The 21,857-nt window shown below is 35.3% G+C and overlaps 1 protein-coding gene across 1 annotated transcript in view; it reads left to right on the top strand.

The window, feature by feature from the left end:
* The window catches only part of LOC131940873 (ATP-binding cassette sub-family A member 2), a 56,504-nt gene extending 38,177 nt beyond the window's left edge, over positions 1 to 18,327 (top strand). The window contains exons 22-32 of the mRNA XM_059299778.1: positions 351 to 500; positions 767 to 955; positions 2,275 to 2,560; positions 3,690 to 3,827; positions 6,067 to 6,172; positions 6,842 to 6,990; positions 9,980 to 10,206; positions 11,592 to 11,779; positions 15,832 to 16,002; positions 16,349 to 16,544; positions 17,940 to 18,327. Coding sequence (XP_059155761.1) covers positions 351 to 500; positions 767 to 955; positions 2,275 to 2,560; positions 3,690 to 3,827; positions 6,067 to 6,172; positions 6,842 to 6,990; positions 9,980 to 10,206; positions 11,592 to 11,779; positions 15,832 to 16,002; positions 16,349 to 16,544; positions 17,940 to 18,134 — 1,995 coding nt within the window. The 3' untranslated portion in view covers positions 18,135 to 18,327. The remainder of the gene's footprint in view (positions 1 to 350; positions 501 to 766; positions 956 to 2,274; positions 2,561 to 3,689; positions 3,828 to 6,066; positions 6,173 to 6,841; positions 6,991 to 9,979; positions 10,207 to 11,591; positions 11,780 to 15,831; positions 16,003 to 16,348; positions 16,545 to 17,939) is intronic.
* Positions 18,328 to 21,857: the final 3,530 nt, after the last annotated feature.

Raw genomic sequence — 21,857 nt, 5'->3', positions numbered from 1 at the left:
AAAACTTGGTCGGCCACCAAGAAAATAAAAACATGTTGGGCCGCCAAGAAAAAAAAACTCGGTGGGCCACGAAAAAAACTGGTGGCAGCGAAGAAAAAAAAATACCGGTGTTAGCTGTTTTTAAAAGGTTATTTGAAATAACCCTTCCGGTTTGTCGTATTTTTATTATTGTTTGATTGCTATTTTAAGAGTAATCCATGTCAGTATGTCGAGATTGGATCGATTTAATTTATTTGCCTGACTACTTGGGCACAGCCTATTTACGACCGTTTGATGATTGTTTGTATTGTTCCTCTCTTATTTTAAAAAAAAAATCTAAATTATAAACATAACTCTCTTCTCTACGGTAGGCATTTAACCCAAATATATTTCAATGGGTCCGCGCCAACAGTTTGCGAAAATACAAAACGGAGCTGATGATGGGCTTTGAGATTAACCAACCACCTAGTCCTAGTATCGTTCACTATCAGGGTTATTACGTACACAGTGAGCCCGTCGCGGTAAGATTGTTCACATAAATAAATAAATAAATAAATAAATAAATAAATAAATATATATATATATATATATATATATATATATATATATATATATATATATATATACTCATTTATATGCACATTTACCGAAATAACATGTTACCAAGCTGAATTTCTGCATACATATAAAATACCTATTTCAATCATTTTAGCAGTGCCACCAAGCGCTGATTTATGTATTAATATAAACTTAATGATCTAACAGCGTAACTTTAATGGACCTTTAGGTAGATCTTTTCTTGAACGCCCACATCCGAGCCTGGCTTGGCACTAACTACTCCATACAAAGTGGGGTTCTACCCGACCATGTATCTTCGAGAGAATTCCAAATTCCGATGTTGAGTGTATTGTGCATCTTTTTAGCTCTACTCTCCTTGCACACAGTCATAATTAGCTGGTTGATTAGCGAAAGAAATGTAAGTATCAGTTTCCATTCATCTACGAATTCGCAGTCATAATTGGTCGGCGTGGTCGAGTCGGTAAAGCTCATGGTTGCTAAACCGAAAAGTCTCGAGTTCGAACCCCCGGGCAGATGAGGCTCGTTAGCTGGGGACAGCCACTCTTTTAGGAGAGACAACTCCGAAATTAAACAACTGCTGCCTTGTAGTTTGTTCTTGGTTGTACAAAGGCTATGGAAGCAAATCCAAAAAGAAAAGCAGGCTGAAATCGGAGTCAATGGCCTCAATGGCGCATAACCAGTTGACACGCATCCTTAATTGCGGTGGAGGCGTGGTCAAGTCGGCATAAAACTCATGGATGATAAATTTGAAAAAAAAGTCTCGAGTTTAAACCCTCTGTCAGATAAGGCTCGATCCCTTCCAACGCTAAAAATTAAGAACGAAGAAGAAGCAGTCATAATTAGCTGGTTGGTCAACGAAAGAAATGTAAGTATCAGTTTCCATTTATCTATGTATTGGCGAATTTAAATCACAGTTGTAGTACACATTGACTTGGTTAGAGAACAGCAAATTAAGTTTTCTTTAAGTCAATCGCAGATGCCTAATTTACCCATATAAATTTGCGTGTATGCATCTTAACGCTGATATTCCAAAAGTGGATCAATGCATATGCGAATTTATTAAATTCACAACAATAATTTTTAGAGGCTTAGTCTTTTCTGAATACAAAATGTTTTTTTCTGCTTCTTCGTTCTTATTTTTTTTATGTTTGAAGGGATTTCCACCAATACAATTAAGCATTACGTGTCTATTTGTTATGAACAATACAGGCTGATTACAGTCTGTTTTTCTTTCTGGTTTTGCGTTATATAGCCTTTATACATCAAGACCCAACTTTGTAGTTTAATTTTGGAGTTTTCTCTCCTAGATAGGTTTCTGTCCCCAGCTGTCGAGTTATCAGCGTGGGAGCTCCGGACTTTTCGGTTTAGAAACCATGCAGAATTCCTTCCGAAGGAAATCTACCGCCCCCCCCCCCCCAATGAAATGGAATTTATATAGAAAATATATACTTTTACCAGTGTCCGCACCCCCCTCCCGAAAAATGTTGTCCGCCCCCCCCCCCCCCCCCCCCCCCCGAAAATATCAAGTGCCCCCCCCCCCCCAATCCTTAGAAAAAAGTCTGGAAGAAACACTGCAACCATGAACTTTACCGACCCGACCACGCCCACCCCCTATAAGTATAAAATCGCGAAAATTATCTACAAATACAATAGTAGCTGTATTGTGTATAATACATTACAATATATACCTGTTTAAACCTTATGTTCTATTTTCAGAGCGGGGCCAGACAGCTTGAAGCTATGACAGGAGTCCCATTTTGGATTTTCTGGTTCGCAAATTACCTATTTGATATCTGCCTTCAAATAGCTTTTGCGGCCATGTTCTGGATAGTCATTCTGTGTCAGAAGTCGGTGAACAGACTAATTCTACACCTGCCAATGCTCATTTTTACTCAGTTGCTTTTTATGCTGGACATCCTCCCATTCTGTTATTTCTTCCAGACGTTTTTTCTAAGAATCCCGATCGCAATAATCACTTTGATTGTGTATATTATAGTGAATTGTACGTATATTTAAAAAAAAAACATTTTCTGTGTCATATAATTGAGCTATTTGTAACATGACCGAAATAGAAAATACAGCTCTGGCTAACACGTTCGGGCTGTTAAATGAGTTGGGGGGGGGGGGGGGGGGGGGGTTCGGGGGAGACTGGCGTGTGATGGTAGACTGGTATTGGGTAAGGCCCGTTGGCAATGGTCGTATAGGGTGGTGTGATGATATGTATACTGGAGTTGACTATTGTTTGTGTCCTTTTGCGAATACAATGTTACCCAATGGATAATCGGGGCAAATATTATCAATAATACTAAATGCACAGTATATATATATATATATATATATATATATATATATATATATATATATATATATATATATATATATATACATACATATATATATATATATATATATATATATATATATATATATATATATATATATATATATATATATATATATATATATATATATATATATATATATATATATATCTTCCCTTGAGCCAGACTGTTCTAATTACGATTTTCATTTTTTCGAGTATATTAGAACCATTGTGTTCTGAATCTACTAAAGTATCATGGTAAAAAAAAACATGCGTGTTTATATCTCTTTCCATTATTACGCAATAATGTCTTCTACCTTTTTCTAAACACAAAAACCATGATTCAGTTCCTATGCAAATCTTATAAAAATCCTAATAGTAGCCAAATTCTATATTCGCTTTAGTTTCGAATGTCATTAACAGTTTTCGCCGTTCCGGCCAAACTTTGCCCTGGCCCATAGTAAATCATAGAACTCTCTATATGTCATTAAAATGTGAAGCTTAATATGATTTCGTGGTGTAGTTTTAGTTGTAATTGATTTTACAAAATAATTAATTAATAATGTCTATTTTATATCAATATTTACTTCAACTAATTAAATAACTTAAAACTGCATCGAAAAATAATTTCTGTGTTGGGTGTGTTTAGAATACCCCAGGAGGGGATAAGGGTGGCTTTGCGCAGTTCTTAACGCACCAAGTCAAAAAAAAAAAAATTATTTATTTTTTTTTAAAACTATTTAATTTAATACTATTTAAAATTGTGTGGTAAAATGTATAACACAAACTTGTTTCATCTGTTTGAAAGTTTTAACCTTTCTGATGCTAAGTGATAAATCTTACGCGGCGGAATTCACCACTTTTGTGCTTTACGTTCTTGCGGTCACATCACCATACACGAAATATTATTACGTTCCACCGGGGATCGCACTTAATACTTTACAAGGTAAGGGGTATTTCTAATTACCTATTAAATGAAACGTTTATATATGTAAATATATATATATATATATATATATATATATATATATATATATATATATATATATATATATATATATATATATATATATATATACAGAGAGAGAGAGAGCGGATTTAAAGGGTACCTGACTGAAGTTAGCAAACGTAAAGGCATAGTGCTGACTACACTATCAGTGTTTCTTCAAGACTTTTTTCTCCGGGAAGGGGGTAGACTTTTTTCGGGGGGGGGGGGCGGACACTGTTAAAAGTATGTATGTACACTATCCGCGCATTTTACAATATGATAAAATTTTATGACATTTTGAATAACTCAGTCGCTTCTCATTTTCAAATATCATAAATAGTATATGCATTTTCAATAAGGGGTAGTAACATGAAGCCAAAAGGGTTTTGTAAGTCTCAGTCTCTCTCACGTAAAATTCGAAATCTCGTTGTCCAGTGCAGAGATATACATTTTCGAGTAAAATTAATAATGGGGAACATGATCCCCATTTTAAAATATAAATGTTTATTTGGTATGGTGTGTGTTAACTTTTTAAATATTTTTGTTTATATTATGGCCATGATAGGTTGTCAGTTTTGGAAGTATGTTAGAAATCTTGTCTGATTTGACTTTACAATTAAGCAACGGCATGTATTGAAATGACAAGAACTCAATTTTGTATAAAAAACGAGAATGCAAATCTAATTTTATCATGCATCACGTAGTCCGACTAAAAAAAACCTCGATGGTCGATCTACTTCATGGAGGTTGGCATGGTCAGGCCGGTTAAGCTCGAGGTTGCTGAACCTTTGCAGAGGAGGCCTTATATTTTGTTATTGGTTGTACAAAGGCTGTGGAAGCAAATCAAGACAATCGTAGTCAACGGCCTATGTGGCGCATAACCAGTTGACACGTAATACTTTATTGTGTTGTAGAAACCCCTTACAACACTAGAATTAAGAAAGAAGAATATCTATTTTGTATTCCCCTTTTGTTTGAGGCAATGGTTTCTTTTCGTGTAGCTTGAAGCGTATTGCTACAGTAAAAAGATAGCATCCAACGCTGGACTGTCTATTTGATACTCCGTTTTGTTGCACCGTGATGTAGAAGGTGACGCCAACTACCTTTGATTTCGTTCTTATATGGGGGGGGTCGGCGTGGTCGAGTCGGTAAAGCTCATGGTTGCTAAACCGAAAACTCTCGAGTTCGAACTCTCGGGCAGATGAGGCTCGTTAGCTGGGGACAGCCACTCTTCTAGGAGAGACAACTCCAAAATCAAACTACTGCTGCCTTGTAGCTGGTTCTTGGTTGGACAAAGGCTATGGAAGCAAATTCAAAAAGAAAAGCAGGCTGAAATCGGAGTCAATGGCCTCAATGGCGCATAACCAGTTGACACGTATCCTTAATTGTGATTGAAGCATGGTCGAGTCGGCCAAAGCTAATTGTTGATAAATGCGAAAAAGTCTCGAGTTCAAACCCTCTGGCAGATAAGGCTCGATCCCCTCCAACACTAAAAATTAAGAACGAAGAAGAAGAAGAAGTTCTTATATGGTTGCCTAACTTTGTTATCATTAACTTGGCTATAGCATACAGTAGTAGTCCGTATTTTGCTATATTTGGAAAATAACAAGAATGTGGATAGTTTCATTTGGCAGACTGTTGGTCTTTTATCCCTGTCGGCCTTTTGTCCATGTCGGCATAAACATAAATGCCGTACAAACACGATACGGGGAATACATTACTCACAATGTAATCGCAGCCAGAATAACTAATACGTCATCACAACGTAACATATATCGGACATTGTCCAGGGCACCTCAGTCAGTTCGTAAAGTGACCGGTCTATATTAGAAAACACACTGTCAATTTTAAAAGTTTGGCGGAATTCCTAATCATGTTGGTGAAAACGCGCCCCTCCCCCTCAATTTGGCAAAGGAGGTCACAGGCCCTCAATGTTGTTTATTTCCCTAGTCAAAAATCGAAATAGAAAACCGGTAAATAATTTGTTACCGTAATTTTCTACTTCGATTGTGAACAATTCTCAAAGGTGTTCAAAATGAATTATTTCAAAAAAAAATATATATAAAACTTACTCTTCCTCCACCTCTCCTGTTTTTACACTAATGCTTCAGCATGTAGCCTGCTAGTAGAACTTAGATGGAAATAAATGTAAGTACTAATACAGATAGAATGTGTTTGACATGAATTTTTCTTTTAGAGTCGATGGAATATACCAAAGAGCACTCCGTATTCTTTGCAATACACGCACTATGTGCCTGGGGTTTACTTTTCTTCATGGAATATAAAAACACTATACTTCTAAGGTAAACAATACATATTTTTGTATAGGGTATGTTAATGTATAATTCGCTAACGGTATAGATCTACATCTATGTAGTTTTATCTACACAAATTTATGAATACTAGACCATCCGTTATCCTTTGAATAACTGTCAGTTTAAGGGGGTCATCAATAAATGGCATCACTTTTGTTGACGATTTTTATCTTACCCCCTTCTCCTCCTTCAAACTGTCACAGGACGTCACAAAAACCCAGACCTCACCCCTTATCCCCTACATCTAAAATACATCACATCTAAGCCAATATGTTTTTGTCTTCTAAAATTACCGATTTCGGCCGAGCATGACGCTGACTACACTATCGATCATATGCTGGGTCACAGAAACAGGTGAGCTCTACTTCACCTGCCCGGTGTCCCGCCAAGTCTGAAAGACAACTTTACTATACACATCTAATTTGAAGTCACAGCTCACCTTTCGTGTTTTATCTTTTTAAAGCATCTATTATTTTCTATAATTCTTAGATCTTTAGCAACACGCTAGTTAAAACATGCACAATTCTAAAAATGTGTTCAAAACTTTAATCTATTCTTCGGGTGTTAGTTTCTTTAAAAAATTCTTAATAATTAATTTTTATTCCAATTTTGGCGTCTATTTTAATAATCGGATAGAAAATACATTTCTTCTTGCAGGTTTCAGGTCTTAGAAGATCGACTTGTGAGTAAAATTGAAAAGGCTGGAAGGGTAATTGTTAATAAAACAGTCACCAGTGCAGACGACGACGTAGACGCTGAACAAAACCGCATTTTAAAAACTGATTTAAAGCTGTTGTTTGACACAGGTACATCTAGTGTAATGTATGAGTAACAATTTTTAAAAAACTGTGTGTGATTTCAAATTTTGTTAAAATCTAAATGCATAGAACTATATACATATTGCGTAAAGATCTATATGATATATATATATATATATATATATATATATATATATATATATATATATATATATATATATATATATATATATAAATATATATATATATATATATATATATATATATATATATATATATATATATACATATATATATATATATATATATATATATATATATATATTTAATTTAAATAGGTGGGCCTCAATACCCTAATATATAATAATTAATATTTTATATTTAATAGGCCATTCATATTAAAAAATATATATTTTTAAATTTATAGGATAGGTGATAATATTTTATACCTAACTTATATATATATATATATATATATATATATATATATATATATATATATATATATATATATACGGTAGCCTTAAATGTATGTACTATATATATAAATAAATAAATAAATAAATAAATAAATATATATATATATATATATATATATATATATATATATTTATTTATATATATAATATATATATATCGTGGCTATATATCTTACCATTATTACAAAACAGTGATTTATGTTCACAAAGTGATTAATAGAGAGAGTTCAGAATAAATAAAGCTCGTTCTGTTATGAATATTTTTGAAATGAAAACTAGAATTAGGACAGTCTAGTCCTAGGGTAAGCGAAATGCAGTTATAAATATTATATATATATATATATATATATATATATATATATATATATATATATATATATATATATATATATATATATATATATATATATATATATATATATATATATACATATATATATATATATATATATATATATATATATATATATATATATATACTAGCCGTCCCGGCCAGGCCCTGCTCTGGCTTCTGTGAAAAATCTTTCTGTTGAAGACCATTACCTGTGTGTTTAGTAATCATCATAAACCCGGCATTGCCCACCCAAACCACAACCAACCAAAACCAAAACAACAAAACGCAAACATAACGCTAACACAATTACAAATACAAACGAAAACAAAAACCTAACAACAAACACAACCACAAACACCAATACCAACAAAAAAAAACAAAAAAAAAAAACAAAAAAAAAGCAAACGAAAACAAACAAAATCCAAATGCAAAACCAACCAAAAACACAAATACAAACCCAAAGAAAAAAACACAAACAAAAACGAAAAAAGAAAGAACAAAAACGAACCAAATCAAACCGCAACCACTAACGCAAACCCAACCTAAACACAAAGAAAACACTAACGCGAACATAAACGCAAAGTGCTCACAGTCTAGCCCGGGGCGGAATCGCCTGTTTTAGCTTAATAAACGACTATAGTACCCCAACTTATTCATAGTCTTTTGCACTCACTTAAACGAACGCGCCTGTTTCAATTTAATGAACAATTATAATACTCCAAGCTTATCCGTAAAATACCTACAACATTTGCACTTGATCAATGCCCGCTAATTATGTAATTATTTTTTTCCCAACACCAAAACAAAGTAATAAAAAGTAAATTCTTTTCCACTAATGCAAAAAAATGGTTTTATAAAGGGAAGTAATTGTGTTTTCCTAATTTATCAAAGGGAGGTAAGTGCTATAGGACTAAATAAAGACATAATTAAAATTTTTGTAAAAGATGATATTTTTTTAAAACTTGTGTTTAATGAACATGCCGAAAATTATTACTTTCAGTTTGATAAATGAAAATTTTTTCTCAAAACTTTCAATATTAATTTTTTAACTCATAAATTTAGACCATAAGGACTTTAATTATCTAACACTTAAATCCATCGAAGATCCAAGACAAACATATGTGTTACATACAGAATTGAGCTTTATATATTAGACTAGCCGTCCCGGCCAGGCCCTGCTCTGGCTTCTGTGAAAAACCTTTCTGTTAAAGACCATCACCTGTGTGTTTAGTAATCATCATAAACCCGGCATTGCCCACCCAAACCACAACCAACCAAAACCAAAACAACAAAACGCAAACATAACGCTAACACAATTACAAATACAAACGAAAACAAAAACCTAACAACAAACCCAACCACAACCACAAACACCAATACCAACCAATAACAACACACAAAAAAAACGAAATAGCAAACGAAAACAAACCAAATCCAAACGCAAAACCAACCAAAAACACAAATACAAACCCAAAGAAAAAAACACAAACAAAAACGAAAAAAAGAACAAAAACGAACCAAATCAAACCGCAACCACTAACGCAAACCCAACGGAATCGCCTGTTTTAGCTTAATAAACGACTATAGTACCCCAACTTATTCATAGTCTTTTGCACTCACTTAAACGAACGCCCCTGTTTCAATTTAATGAACAATTATAATACTCAAAGCTTATCCGTAAAATACCTACAACATTTGCACTTGATCAATCCCCGCTAATTATGTAATTATTTTTTTCCCAACACCAAAACAAAGTAATAAAAAGTAAATTCTTTTCCACTAATGCAATGGTTTTATAAAGGGAAGTAATTGTGTTTTCCTAGTTTATCAAAGGGAAGTAAGTGCTATAGGACTAAATAAAGACATAATTAGAATTTTTGTAAAAGATGATATTTTTTTTAAACTTGTGTTTAATGAACATGCCAAAAATTATTACTATCTGTTTGAAAAATGAAAATTATTTCCCAACACTTTCAATAGTAATTTTTTAACTAATAAATTTAGACAAATGCGCACGATAATATTCTAACACTTTAATCCATCGAAGTATGTCAACGAAAAACATGTATTTATACATACTCAATTGAGCTTTATATATTATATATATGTATATATATATATATATATATATATATATATATATATATATATATATATATATATATATATATATATATATATATACATATACATATATTGAAAGTACATTTTTCCCCACATTTAGATGCATTGATTCTGGTGAATGTTAGCAAGAAATATATTGTCAAGGACCAAGTGTTAACAGCAGTTGAAAACACTTGCCTTGGTATCCCAAAAAATGAATGTTTTGGACTTCTTGGACAAAATGGCGCAGGGAAAACAACAACATTCAAAATACTGACGGGGGAATACGCTAGTACATCAGGCGATGTTTACTTCAATGGTCTCAGTCTTAATTCTAACTTGTCTAAAGTAGGTAGTAAATACATTTCTGTAGTTTCAATTATAACTTGTATAAAGTTGGTTAGTAACTGCATTTCTATTGTCTCTATTCTAACGTGTCTAAAGTAGATACTAACTACATTTCTATTGACTCATTTCTAACTTATCTAAGGTAGGCAAAACATCTTTATGCTGAATGTTGTCCTGGCAGTATACCTCACGAATGTTTTGTTACTTTCTCAACTGAATTAAAAGGTTTTGCAGATATTATACGGCAGTTACCATATGGTATTGTATATTTGCAATTTTACATATCAGTTGGCTGGTATTCACATTAAAAATAACCTGAACATAAACCCCTCGATTCATACAAAAACTTTCTCTGGCGAAAATCCCTGTTAGTATTATCAAATAAAACAGAGGTCGCCGTAATGAATAAAAAACATGACCTCCCCACCCAGCTAAGTGGAGAAGATTTACGAAAGATAAATTCACATAAATGTGGAATGCGACCAACAAATGCGAGGAAATAAAAAGTCGTATCAACAAGTCTAGCTGTGCATTGAGTACCCTACGCACGATACAAAACTGCACAGCCCAATAACTCCAGAGCAAGATGAGATTCTTCAACAATAATTATTGTTAAGGCACTATTGCAATATGGTTTAGAGACCCTAAGCGTTACAGTGTCAGATAACAGCAGGCTACATTCTTTTACAAATAGATACTTGCGTCGAATCATAAAAAAAGATGGCCTGAAAAAAAGATCCAATGACGACCTGTGGAGATTTATAAAACATTAGCTGATATACAAGGATATTAAAAGAGGTTCCCAGAAAGATGCGGAACGAAAAAAAGCACACACAGAAAAAAGCGAACACAGAAAAATGTGCACACAAAAAATGCGTAAAGAGAAAAATGCGCATAGAAAAATTTGCACAAGCAGGAATATGCGGGACCAGAAATTAGCGCAAACAGAAACATGCGCACACAGAAAAGTGCGCACATAGAAAATGATATACAAGAATATTTAGGGCACTAATGGGGATGAATCTGGCAAACACTGGGAAGAGAGAATGTCAACAAGACAAGCGTTGGGCTGGAACCCCCGAGGGGTGAAGCTGCAGCCCTATGTTACCGATGGGCTTCACGTCAAATCAATAACAAAGTAAGCATTACAATATTTAATTTGTAATGTTTCCCCGTACATTAACTTCAAATTCTGTGTTTGGCGATGAGGGTATGTCTATAGTCATTCACCGAATCCTAGGGGTTGGAACGAGTTCAAGTTTAAGAGCAACTGCCCTAACGCCAATTAGCTTAGCATAAAGACCTCTTAAGTTCAAATTAATTGTTACGAGTAGAGTTTTTTCTGAATCTCAACACGGGAGGCCACTTTTGTTCTCCTATTTCAGGTCCAACAAATGTTGGGTTATTGCCCGCAGGACGATTATCTTCATGGAGACCTCACAGGCAGGGAGTCGCTTTACCTGTTTGGTCGTCTGCGGGGAGTTCCAGAGAAAAGTCTTCCAGGTGTTACAGATTACCTGATTAGTGCTGTGTTGCTGGACCTGCATGCCGATAAAGAGACAAAAAAATACAGGTTGTAACAATTCTCTGTGGTTGATAAAACCAGTGTTTCTTCCAGACTTTTTTCTCCGGGGGGGGGGGCACTTGAAATCTTCGGGGGGGGGGGGGGGGGCGGTAGACTTTCTTCGGGGGGGGGGGGCACTGATGGCTGGAAGAAACTCTGGATAAAACTGTTAGTGGCATCTTAATATTAATCATACATTCTCTCCCCAACGTCAGTAAGCGAGATAGGCAAAAAGCATGGGAAAATATAATTAATAGCTCAGACCTTCCGTTGGCCAGGTATTCTTCTTCATTACAAAGTACATGCTAAATACAATATAGATATAAATACAAAAAGTACAGTCTGTTGTAAAGGTATAAAGCGAAACTCTATGTATATCTTTAACAACCTGATTTTCCTGCATCATAATCGGGTCTAGACAGTAGCGTACTCAGGGGGGGAGCAGGGGGAGCGGCCGCTCCCCCTCTGGCCATTTTCAGCAAAGTGGCGCCTTTTTTGGAAACTTTTTAAACAAAGTTTTAATCAATGATATTTGTTAAAAAAATATTTTTGGTCGGCACATCTATGTAAATCACAAGATTTCTTTTCATGCAGCAATTAAGCATTATTGTACTAGTCTAGTAGTGTCTACGTTTACAACACATATTAACAGCTGCAGCAGTTTGCCATTCTAAAAATAACCATTATAATGCATTGCAATGTTTAAAAAACCTCAACGGGTAGTACCACTTGGCAAGAAGGGTGTTAAGTTTAAGGCAACTGTATAATGTATTTGCTTACGAATGATTGAATTAGAAAATGGTATACATAAAAATTCACACATAATTACTTTATATATACAGTTTGAATCGTGTGATTATTATTTTTTAATTACAATACAGAAACAAATACAACTGATGTGGCACCTCTACTTAAATTTACTTATGAGCAAACTGCGTAGTGGTGGGAAACTTTTGACAAGGTTAACAACGTCATCACGATGAAGTAGTAGTATTCTTACAGTTTGGGCGATAGTGATAACGATTACAAATTATATGAACAGTTACAACCCACCTCCCCCATGGATCCCTCTGTAAAAAAAAATATTGTCATAATACCACTACTACCATGCCGCCAGAAAATTACCTTTTAAATGTAAAACTCTGTGAATATTGTTTTTTGCAATTACCAGTAAAAAGGTGTGTGATCTAATCCATACCTATCACTATGTTAAAAAATTACCTTTAAAAAACAATAAGAAGCAGTAGTTAATTAACAATATATGATCTGAACTAAAAAGGCCGATATTTAGTTAAAATTCGGCTGTTATTCCGCGTGTTTTTCTATAATATCGAAAAGCGTGGTTTTATACCAACTCTGATTTTAAAAACTTTCATTATGCTGTAATACTTTAGCATTTATGATGACGATATATTAAATTCTGATTATAGATAAAAACATTTTTTAAAATCGAATATTGTTAAACAATTTCATTATATTCTAAAGGAATTATTTATTTGTTTTGCCATTTATAATTAAATGTGTAGATATATACATATTTATATTAAGGGAGTGATTATTTCCCCTATTTCACTTGTCTTAAATAATTTCCTAGGAATTATTATGTAAAATAATTTTTTTACAAGAATTACAAAACAGATTGTGTACGATCATTGTTTTTGGTTGTAGTGTGTATATTTCTTTTTGTTTTGTCGGCCTACATTGTGTGTTTTTTCTTATTTCTTCTGAGTGATACTTTCAATTTATTTTTTTACATCATAGCGAAGTAATGACATACAGATAGTAATTATATATATATATATATATATATATATATATATATATATATATATATATATATATATATATATATATATATACCTCAGTTAAAAATTCGGCGCCTTTTTTTGCTCTTTTCGCTCCCCCTACAACGAAAACCTGGATACGCCTCTGGGTCTAGGTCAATACCCCGTCAATTACCCCCCCCCCCCCCAACTTCCTACTCCTCCCTCCTTCGAAAGTGCTCCCCCACCCCTACCCATTTTGCTCCGTGGGTATTGTCCTACTCCCATCATTATCATGTTTTCATTTCTTTTTCACAATTTCCATTTTGTACTTTGGAGGGTACAATATCATTTGGCTTCTACTTCTAAGGTGACGCATGACACAAGATATTTTTTTATCAGCATTTGCAATCAGTACAATTTAATCGTAATCCTAATACTTAAATACGATGTTTATAATTTTGAACAGAAATGTAAAAGTACATTGAGTAGGATTTAGTGCAGAGGACTGTTATGGCCAGTGGGCTATTTAATGTTGGAACCAGCCATAACACAAATTAAAAACAGAATCCACAGTTCATTTATAACAGTCAAATATAATCTTCCAAATACAACAGAGAAACAGTGAACATTGAGACGAAAAACACTGACTACATGCTACCCTAAGTTGACGATACCACACACTGCTTACACACTAGAGTTTACACACTTGTCAGGGGAGGCGACTCTCACACCCAATCTCTCCGTGCCTACAAGCTTTCGCTATGAACATCTAGGCCACGTCACACCTCCCCCCTAAAAAAAAGTGGTTTCTTATTTTTCCTTAAATTAAACAGCATTTCTAAGGTCTATCCTGCACAACTACTTAACATGTACAGTAAAAATTTTAATACAATATTTATCTGACCTTTTACATGCTTTAAATCTCCCTATAAATAAATGATGGCGAGTAAAAAATTATATCTCTACAATAAAATGTTGGACGTACGCATGAATTAACTACTTATAGCTTTATACGTCTAGTCTATAAGTCAACAAGGTTTTGGTTTTGGCTCTGGCACTGGCTCTGGCACGGGCTCTGGCACTGGCTGTGGCACTGACGTTGGCTCTGGCTCTTCTGCTCAGCTCTGGCTCTGGAGTCCAAACATTTTTGTTTCGATCCTGCTATCTTGACATCACAGTCTTTAACTATGATTAAAGTCTCATTAGTATCTTTGAAAAGACTATGAACTTGATTCTGGATTAAAGTTGCCTTCTGCTCAGCTGCCCTTGACCTAGTTCTCCCCTCTGTTGACTTGTTGCCTAGATTGCGTGTCTGGTTGACTAGGTCCTCTGCAAGTGGGACAGTAGCTAGAGCTTTCATGTTGGTGGCGACGCAATGATTTGCTTCTGATGTGCTCAAGGACTGAGATGCTAATATTGTAGCTCTAAAATTTGATAACTTACTTGCTATGCTAATGTAGTCCACTTTGTAGCTAGCAAGTTCTCTCAACTTCTCTCCTAGCTTTATCACTGTATTTTTAACTTCATTATTTATGGCCATGATGTCTGCAGCACTGTTCACAAGTTTTGTGGCTGTTGATACTAAGTCTTAGAAAATATCTAGTATTAGCGGCAGCAGTCATCGCTAGATAGTTTCTAGTCGGCTGTAACGCTGCCGTTGATACTAGATAGTTTCTAGTCGGCTGTAACGCTGCCGTTGATACGAGACATTTTCTAGTCGGCTGTAACGCTGCCGTTAATACTAGATAGTTTCTAGTCGGCTGTAACGATGCCGTTAATACTAGAAATTTTCCCGTCAGTTGTGACGCTGCCGTTAATACTAGAAAGTTTCTAGTCGGCTGTAACGCTGCTGTTGATACTCAATATTTTCCTTTTTGTCTAGGGGTAAAAACTTCGACTCTTGTTGTGTTCAAATCCCGGACTTAAGCCCTCACTTGTTATGGCCAGTGGGCTATTTAATGTTGGAACCAGCCATAACACAAATTAAAAACAGAATCCACAGTTCATTTATAACAGTCAAATATAATCTTCCAAATACAACAGAGAAACAGTGAACATTGAGACGAAAAACACTGACTACATGCTACCCTAAGTTGACGATACCACACACTGCTTACACACTAGAGTTCACACACTTGTCAGGGGAGGCGACTCTCACAACCAATCTCTCCGTGCCTACACGCTTTCGCTATGAACATCTAGGCCACGTCACAGGACTAATAGAAAAGGAAGACCAAGTGTTCATAAGAATAATTTATCTGACAAGTAACAGACATATCATTGTATCTTCCACAGCCTGGGCAACAAACGCAAACTTTCCACAGCACTGTCCGTGATTGGCGACCCCCAGTTTGTCATGCTGGATGAACCAACATCTGGCATGGATGCTATGGCCAAGAGAGCCATATGGGACTTGCTCCAAAACGTCAGATCTCTTGGCTCCACCCTCGTCTTGACGTCACACAGGTTTGCCTTAATCTCAGCTCTTAAGTAAGGGATTCCCGACTCTACCACGACGAGCCCTATGAGTGTTGTGTCTATTTCTAAATGAATGATAATTTCCTTTAAATGGGCTCAGTCCCCTATATCCAAGCTATATCCAAAAAATCTTAAATTATTTCCATATATCCAGCATATTTTCATTATGCTGCATTAGTTTCCTATATCCAGGCTATATCAATCATGTTCTATTACTTCTCAATATTCGGCTATATCCATATTGTTCCATTACCCATCTATATCCAGTTTATATCCATCATGCTCCATTACTCCCCTATATCCAACTATATCCACGTTGCTCTGTAATCTCCAGCATGGAAGAGTGTGAACTCCTCTGTACAAGACTGACCATTATGGTGGGCGGGAAGCTCATGTGTCTAGGCAGTCCACAACACCTGAAGACAAAGTACGCCCAGGGTTATACAATAACCGTACACTTGAAGCCTGACTCGGGGGTACCCATACAAGGGATCATAGACAACATGTTAAGGATATTCAACGCGGCTGAGGTAAAAATTATATACATGGTATATTCGTTGTGTCTGTTATGTAAAATTAAAAGATGGAGTACATCAGGGGTTCCCAACCCTGTGTCCGCGGGCGCCATGGCGCCCGCTGAACGATTCGACAGAGAACACTATTCGACAGAGACAGAATTTTTTTCATAAACATTATTTTAAAATATGATTTATTTTTATTCATTTGTTACAGTTTTAATATTTTTTTTACTGCCTAGGTTTATTAAATATGTTCGATACTTGTCCCAACTTGTCTAGCGGCGAGCCAGACTACACTATTTACGCTATTAACTCTGTTTGCTTCGGCGATCATCGGCTCACTTCGGGTTTTCCGCGTGTACATGGAGTGATGTGCAAAAAGCATTCCCCGCCTGGAACCGTGTTGTTGTCATTGTGATTGCTGCCCTGTTCGGGTCGCGACAATTGTTTTCAAACATGAACTTAATAAAATCAAGATATAGATCTCGACTCACAGATGAGCATCTTTATGATTGTCTGCTAACAGGATTATCGCCATACGCTCCTAATTATGAAGCTCTGGCCAATGAAATGCAATGCCGACGATCACATTGACTTTATTATATTTTTAATTAAATTTTTTCTTTGTATTTATGTGTTTTGTCTACTTTCTTTACGTTTTGTAAATACATTTCTTTGTGTGTGTATGCAATTTGAAAAAAAATGCCAAAAAATTCTATTATTTTGAAACATTTTTGTTTATTATTTATTAATACATTATGACTATAAGAAAATAAGAACATAAAATATGGGAAAATGACAAGTTATGGAAGGAGCTTGTCGATTTAAAATAGGTGGTGCCCGCCACCCTACCGATATTTTAGAATGTGCTCTAGATTTAAAAAAAAGGTTGGGAACCCCTGGTATACATATTAATATGATGAAGTGCAATTGTAGGATGGATACCTATCTACATTGGCAGTTTAAAATTAAAATTAAAAGTTATTTTAGGCGGATTTTTTGTTTGTTAACCTACTCTCACACCTTGTTGTTTAAACGAATTGTTTCGATAGGTCTCAGGACAGCTGGACATTTAGTTTCAGCTTATGTTGATATTGAAATCGATTGCTTGAACTAAATGATAAAATTATTTTTTTAAATTATTGTTTAAAATTATTTTTTTAAATTATTTTTTAAATATATTTTTAAATTAATTGTTTAAATAAATTATTTAAATTAATTGTTTAAATTAATAGTTTAAATTAATTTTTTAAAATTATTTTTTTACTTAAATTTTATAGATTTAATTTTTAATTAATTGTTAAAATAATTGTTTAAATTAATTGTTTAAATAAATTAATTGTTTAAATCAATTGTTTAAATTAATTAATTGTTTAAATTAATTAATTGTTAAAATTGTTTCCCCAGGTCTTTGGACAGATGGACACCTACCTTCACCTTCAAATCCCAGCAGACAGCCTCCCCCTGTCGTCCATGTTTAAAATGATGGAGAAAGCCAAGAAAGACATGAACTTTGAGCACTACACCATACAGCAAACCTCGCTGGAACAAGTCTTTCTAATGTTCATGAACAAAAACAAAACTTCCGACACAGAGGCGTAGCGACCTATTCCTACGTCCGGGGCGTTCTATAATCTTTGCGCACCCCCATTTATACAGTTATTCACATTGGCAATAAAGCGTCACTGTCCCTTGACGATTTATATGTTTGTGTCACACAATCGATGTTGAAAATACTTAAACGATTCCGAAAAGCTAAGTACCAGTATATTATTTTAACTTCTAATTTATGTATTTATGTAATGCAGCTCAAAACAAGGTTTTTATTTTTTTAAGGTTTTTCCCCATGAGGCTGTCGCCCAACCCGCACTCCCCTAGCTACACCTCCGATAGCTAACTTATAAACAAAACGTATGTATTTTTTAACCACGTCTTGTGGTCGTCAGAAAAAAAAATAACATTCTGTTTTGTGTTGGCCATCGTTGCAAATAAAAAACTATAGAAAATTTACTTCTAATCCAATATTTTCCCGGAAACGACCCACCCTGTAAATCAGGGGTCTCCAAACTACGGCCCGCGGGCCGTATGCGGCCCGCGAGGTCCTCTCATCCGGCCCGCGGAGATATTTTTATCCACGGAAAAAAAAATGTTTATTGGAGGTGGCTGAGGAACTTTGCCCAGAAAATTCAAAACAATTTGAAAATATAGCTTTGGGTGCAACTACCGTTGCCCACCGTGTTACAGACATTGGTGAAAACGTTGTGACTTAAATAGCGAAAAATGCAAGCAAGTTTCGCAATTTTTCAATTGCAATGGGTGAGTCGCTGGACAGCTGTTCCACTTCTCAACTTCTTGTGTTTATTAGGGGTGTGGATGAAGACAAGAACATAACAAAAGAGCTGGCTTCCTTAAATAGCATGTATGACACTGTTACCGGAGATGATATATTCAATGAGTTGAAAAAGAAGCACTGATTATAACTTAGTCCGGACTAACCTGTTACCTTACTGTTGGTGGAGGTAAAAACAAGAAGGGCATAAAGAAAGGCTTGGTTGGACAAGCGAAGTAGATGTGTAATGAGATAAACATTCTACAATCAATGTACCTGCACTGTATTATTTATTCACCAGCAAGCTTTGTGTGCTTAATATGTGGACAAAAGCAGTGTACTGAATCATGTGTTGAAGATGGTGAATTATAAAGGTCACATATTCATATGGGCTCAACCATATATAGTTCAGAGACATGTTGAAAGATACAAACACAGAATCGCAAGATTTACCAGTAAGATGGCTAAGTTGTTAGAAAGTTCTGAGCAGAGTATTTAAGTTAAGAAAGGAAATAGGTGACTTTCTAGAAAAGAAAGCAAGCCACTGCCATTAATGTCTGAAGAAAAGTATAGAAATTGGCTTGTGCTGCAGACATAACACGACATATAAATTTTCTGAACCTAAAAAAACAAGAGGGAAATTTAGTTTCTGATCTATACACCCACCTAAAGGCCTTCAGATCCAAACTTGTCATGTTTTTGGAACAAGTACAGGCCAACAACTTGACGCACTTGCAGCACTGCAAGGTCTTCATGGCTGAAGCTACAGCCCCCCCCCCCCCCTAGTCATTTGCATGCAAGATCATACAAAAAAACCCAGCTGCCGCTCCAGTAGCGGTTTTCTGACTTGGATTCAAAGGCAGAAGAAGTGAGACTGTTTCAAAACCCATTTGAAGCAAATGTGGCCAGTTGCCCAGATGAACTGCAGGTGGAGGTTATTGCATTGCAAGCAAACGACCTCCGTAGAGACTAGCTCAAAGAAGGACGGGCGGCTTTATATGCGTTTTTGGCCCAGGAGGACTTTCCTAAAACTTTTGCATCAAAGTACCTTCAAATTTCGGGACAACATACCTGTGTGAACGTACATTTTCAAGAATGAAATACGTGAAGAACAATTTGAGAACAAACTTGGACCTGGAGTGTGTTGTCGGCCCCCGAGAGTGTTTCTTTCAGATTTTTTTCCTCCGAGTGCGGGGGTTGACGGCAACACTTTGTATTATATATTTGTATATATTTCTATATTTTATATATTTATATATTTTATATATTTATATATTTCGTGGGGGGGAGTAGATATTCTTCGAGGGGGGGGGGCGCTCTACCACCCCGAAGAGATGACTGAAAAAACTCTGGCCCCCGAGCTGATTTTTGATAATTAATGCGGCCCTCGGGCTGAAAAGTTTGGAGACCCCTGCTGTAAATCAAACTTTTAAACCTCCTTCCAGTCCATGTAATCTGGAGTGTTTTACATTGTGGTTTTATGTAATCTTTTTAGCGCAATTTCCATACTGACAACTGCGATTATTAATTCGTTATTTCTGGATGGATGGATGGATGGATGGATGGATGGATGGATGGATGGATGGATGGATGGATGGATGGATGGATGGATGGATGGATGGATGGATGGATGAATGAATGGATGGATGGATGGATGGATGGATGGATGGATTCTAAATATTTAGAAGAATATCTGAAATTCGGCTTTACTAAAATCACTGGAAATGAGTAGAAGCAATGCGTACTGTACAAAGTTGTTCTCAGTCATGAGGCTATGAAATCTTCAAAACTAATACGTTATTTGAGACGAGGCATTCGGAACACACTAAAAAAGATATGGAGTTCTTTCGTCGGCATGAAGATATTTGCAAACGTCAGAGACTTGATTGTATAGGAAGTTTTCACCAAGGAAACAGCATTAATGCAAGCATCATATGAAGTCGCGATAGAAAATGCCAAACAAACAAAAAAAAACACAATAGGAGACAATATCATCAAACCATGCATGTTGTAGATGGTGAAGTTAATTCTTGGGGATTCCAGTGCAGTAAAGATGCAACAAATATCTCAGTCTAATAATACTATTCAGCGGCTAATAGCGGACATGTCAGTAGATGTTAAATTACACATTTTTATTGAAATCAAGTTTTCACCATTGTTTGCTTTTCAAGTTGATAAATCATCAGACGTGAGTTCGTGTTCGCAGTTGCTGGTCTTTGTCTATATTCATTCAGATGAAAGTAAAGAAGAGTTTCTATTTTGTGATGATTGCATGGAGAAAATTAATACTTTTTTAAACGGGGTGATTAAAATGGGTTAAAACGGATGTGGAGTTTGTACGGATAGTGCTCCATCTATATTTATGTCAAAATCGGGCTTTCATAAAACAGAAAAGATTTAGCTCCCTAACCACTGTCCTTGTCATCAAGACTCCATTGCTAGTAAGTCGTAAATTATATTAAATCTGGAGCCTTCAAAGAACTGAGGAAAGACATGAATGCAACAAATATCTCAGTCTAATAATACTATTCAGCGGCTAATAGCGGACATGTCAGTAGATGTTAAATTACACATTTTTATTGAAATCAAGTTTTCACCATTGTTTGCTTTTCAAGTTGATAAATCATCAGACGTGAGTTCGTGTTCGCAGTTGCTGGTCTTTGTCTATATTCATTCAGATGAAAGTAAAGAAGAGTTTCTATTTTGTGATGATTGCATGGAGAAAATTAATACTTTTTTAAACGGGGTGATTAAAATGGGTTAAAACGGATGTGGAGTTTGTACGGATAGTGCTCCATCTATATTTATGTCAAAATCGGGCTTTCATAAAACAGAAAAGATTTAGCTCCCTAACCACTGTCCTTGTCATCAAGACTCCATTGCTAGTAAGTCGTAAATTATGTTAAATCTGGAGCCTTCAAAGAACTGAGGAAAGACATGAATAAAGATAACGAGGTTTTGCTTTTCTACACTACAGTACGCCGGCTGTCAAACGA

The sequence above is a fragment of the Physella acuta genome, unplaced genomic scaffold, assembly GCF_028476545.2.
Source record: "Physella acuta isolate Inbredline_101_S28 unplaced genomic scaffold, ASM2847654v3 ptg000025l, whole genome shotgun sequence".
Taxonomy (NCBI): domain Eukaryota; kingdom Metazoa; phylum Mollusca; class Gastropoda; family Physidae; genus Physella; species Physella acuta.
The sequence above is the reverse complement of the archived record's forward strand: the minus strand, read 5'-3'. Positions and strand labels throughout refer to the sequence as shown.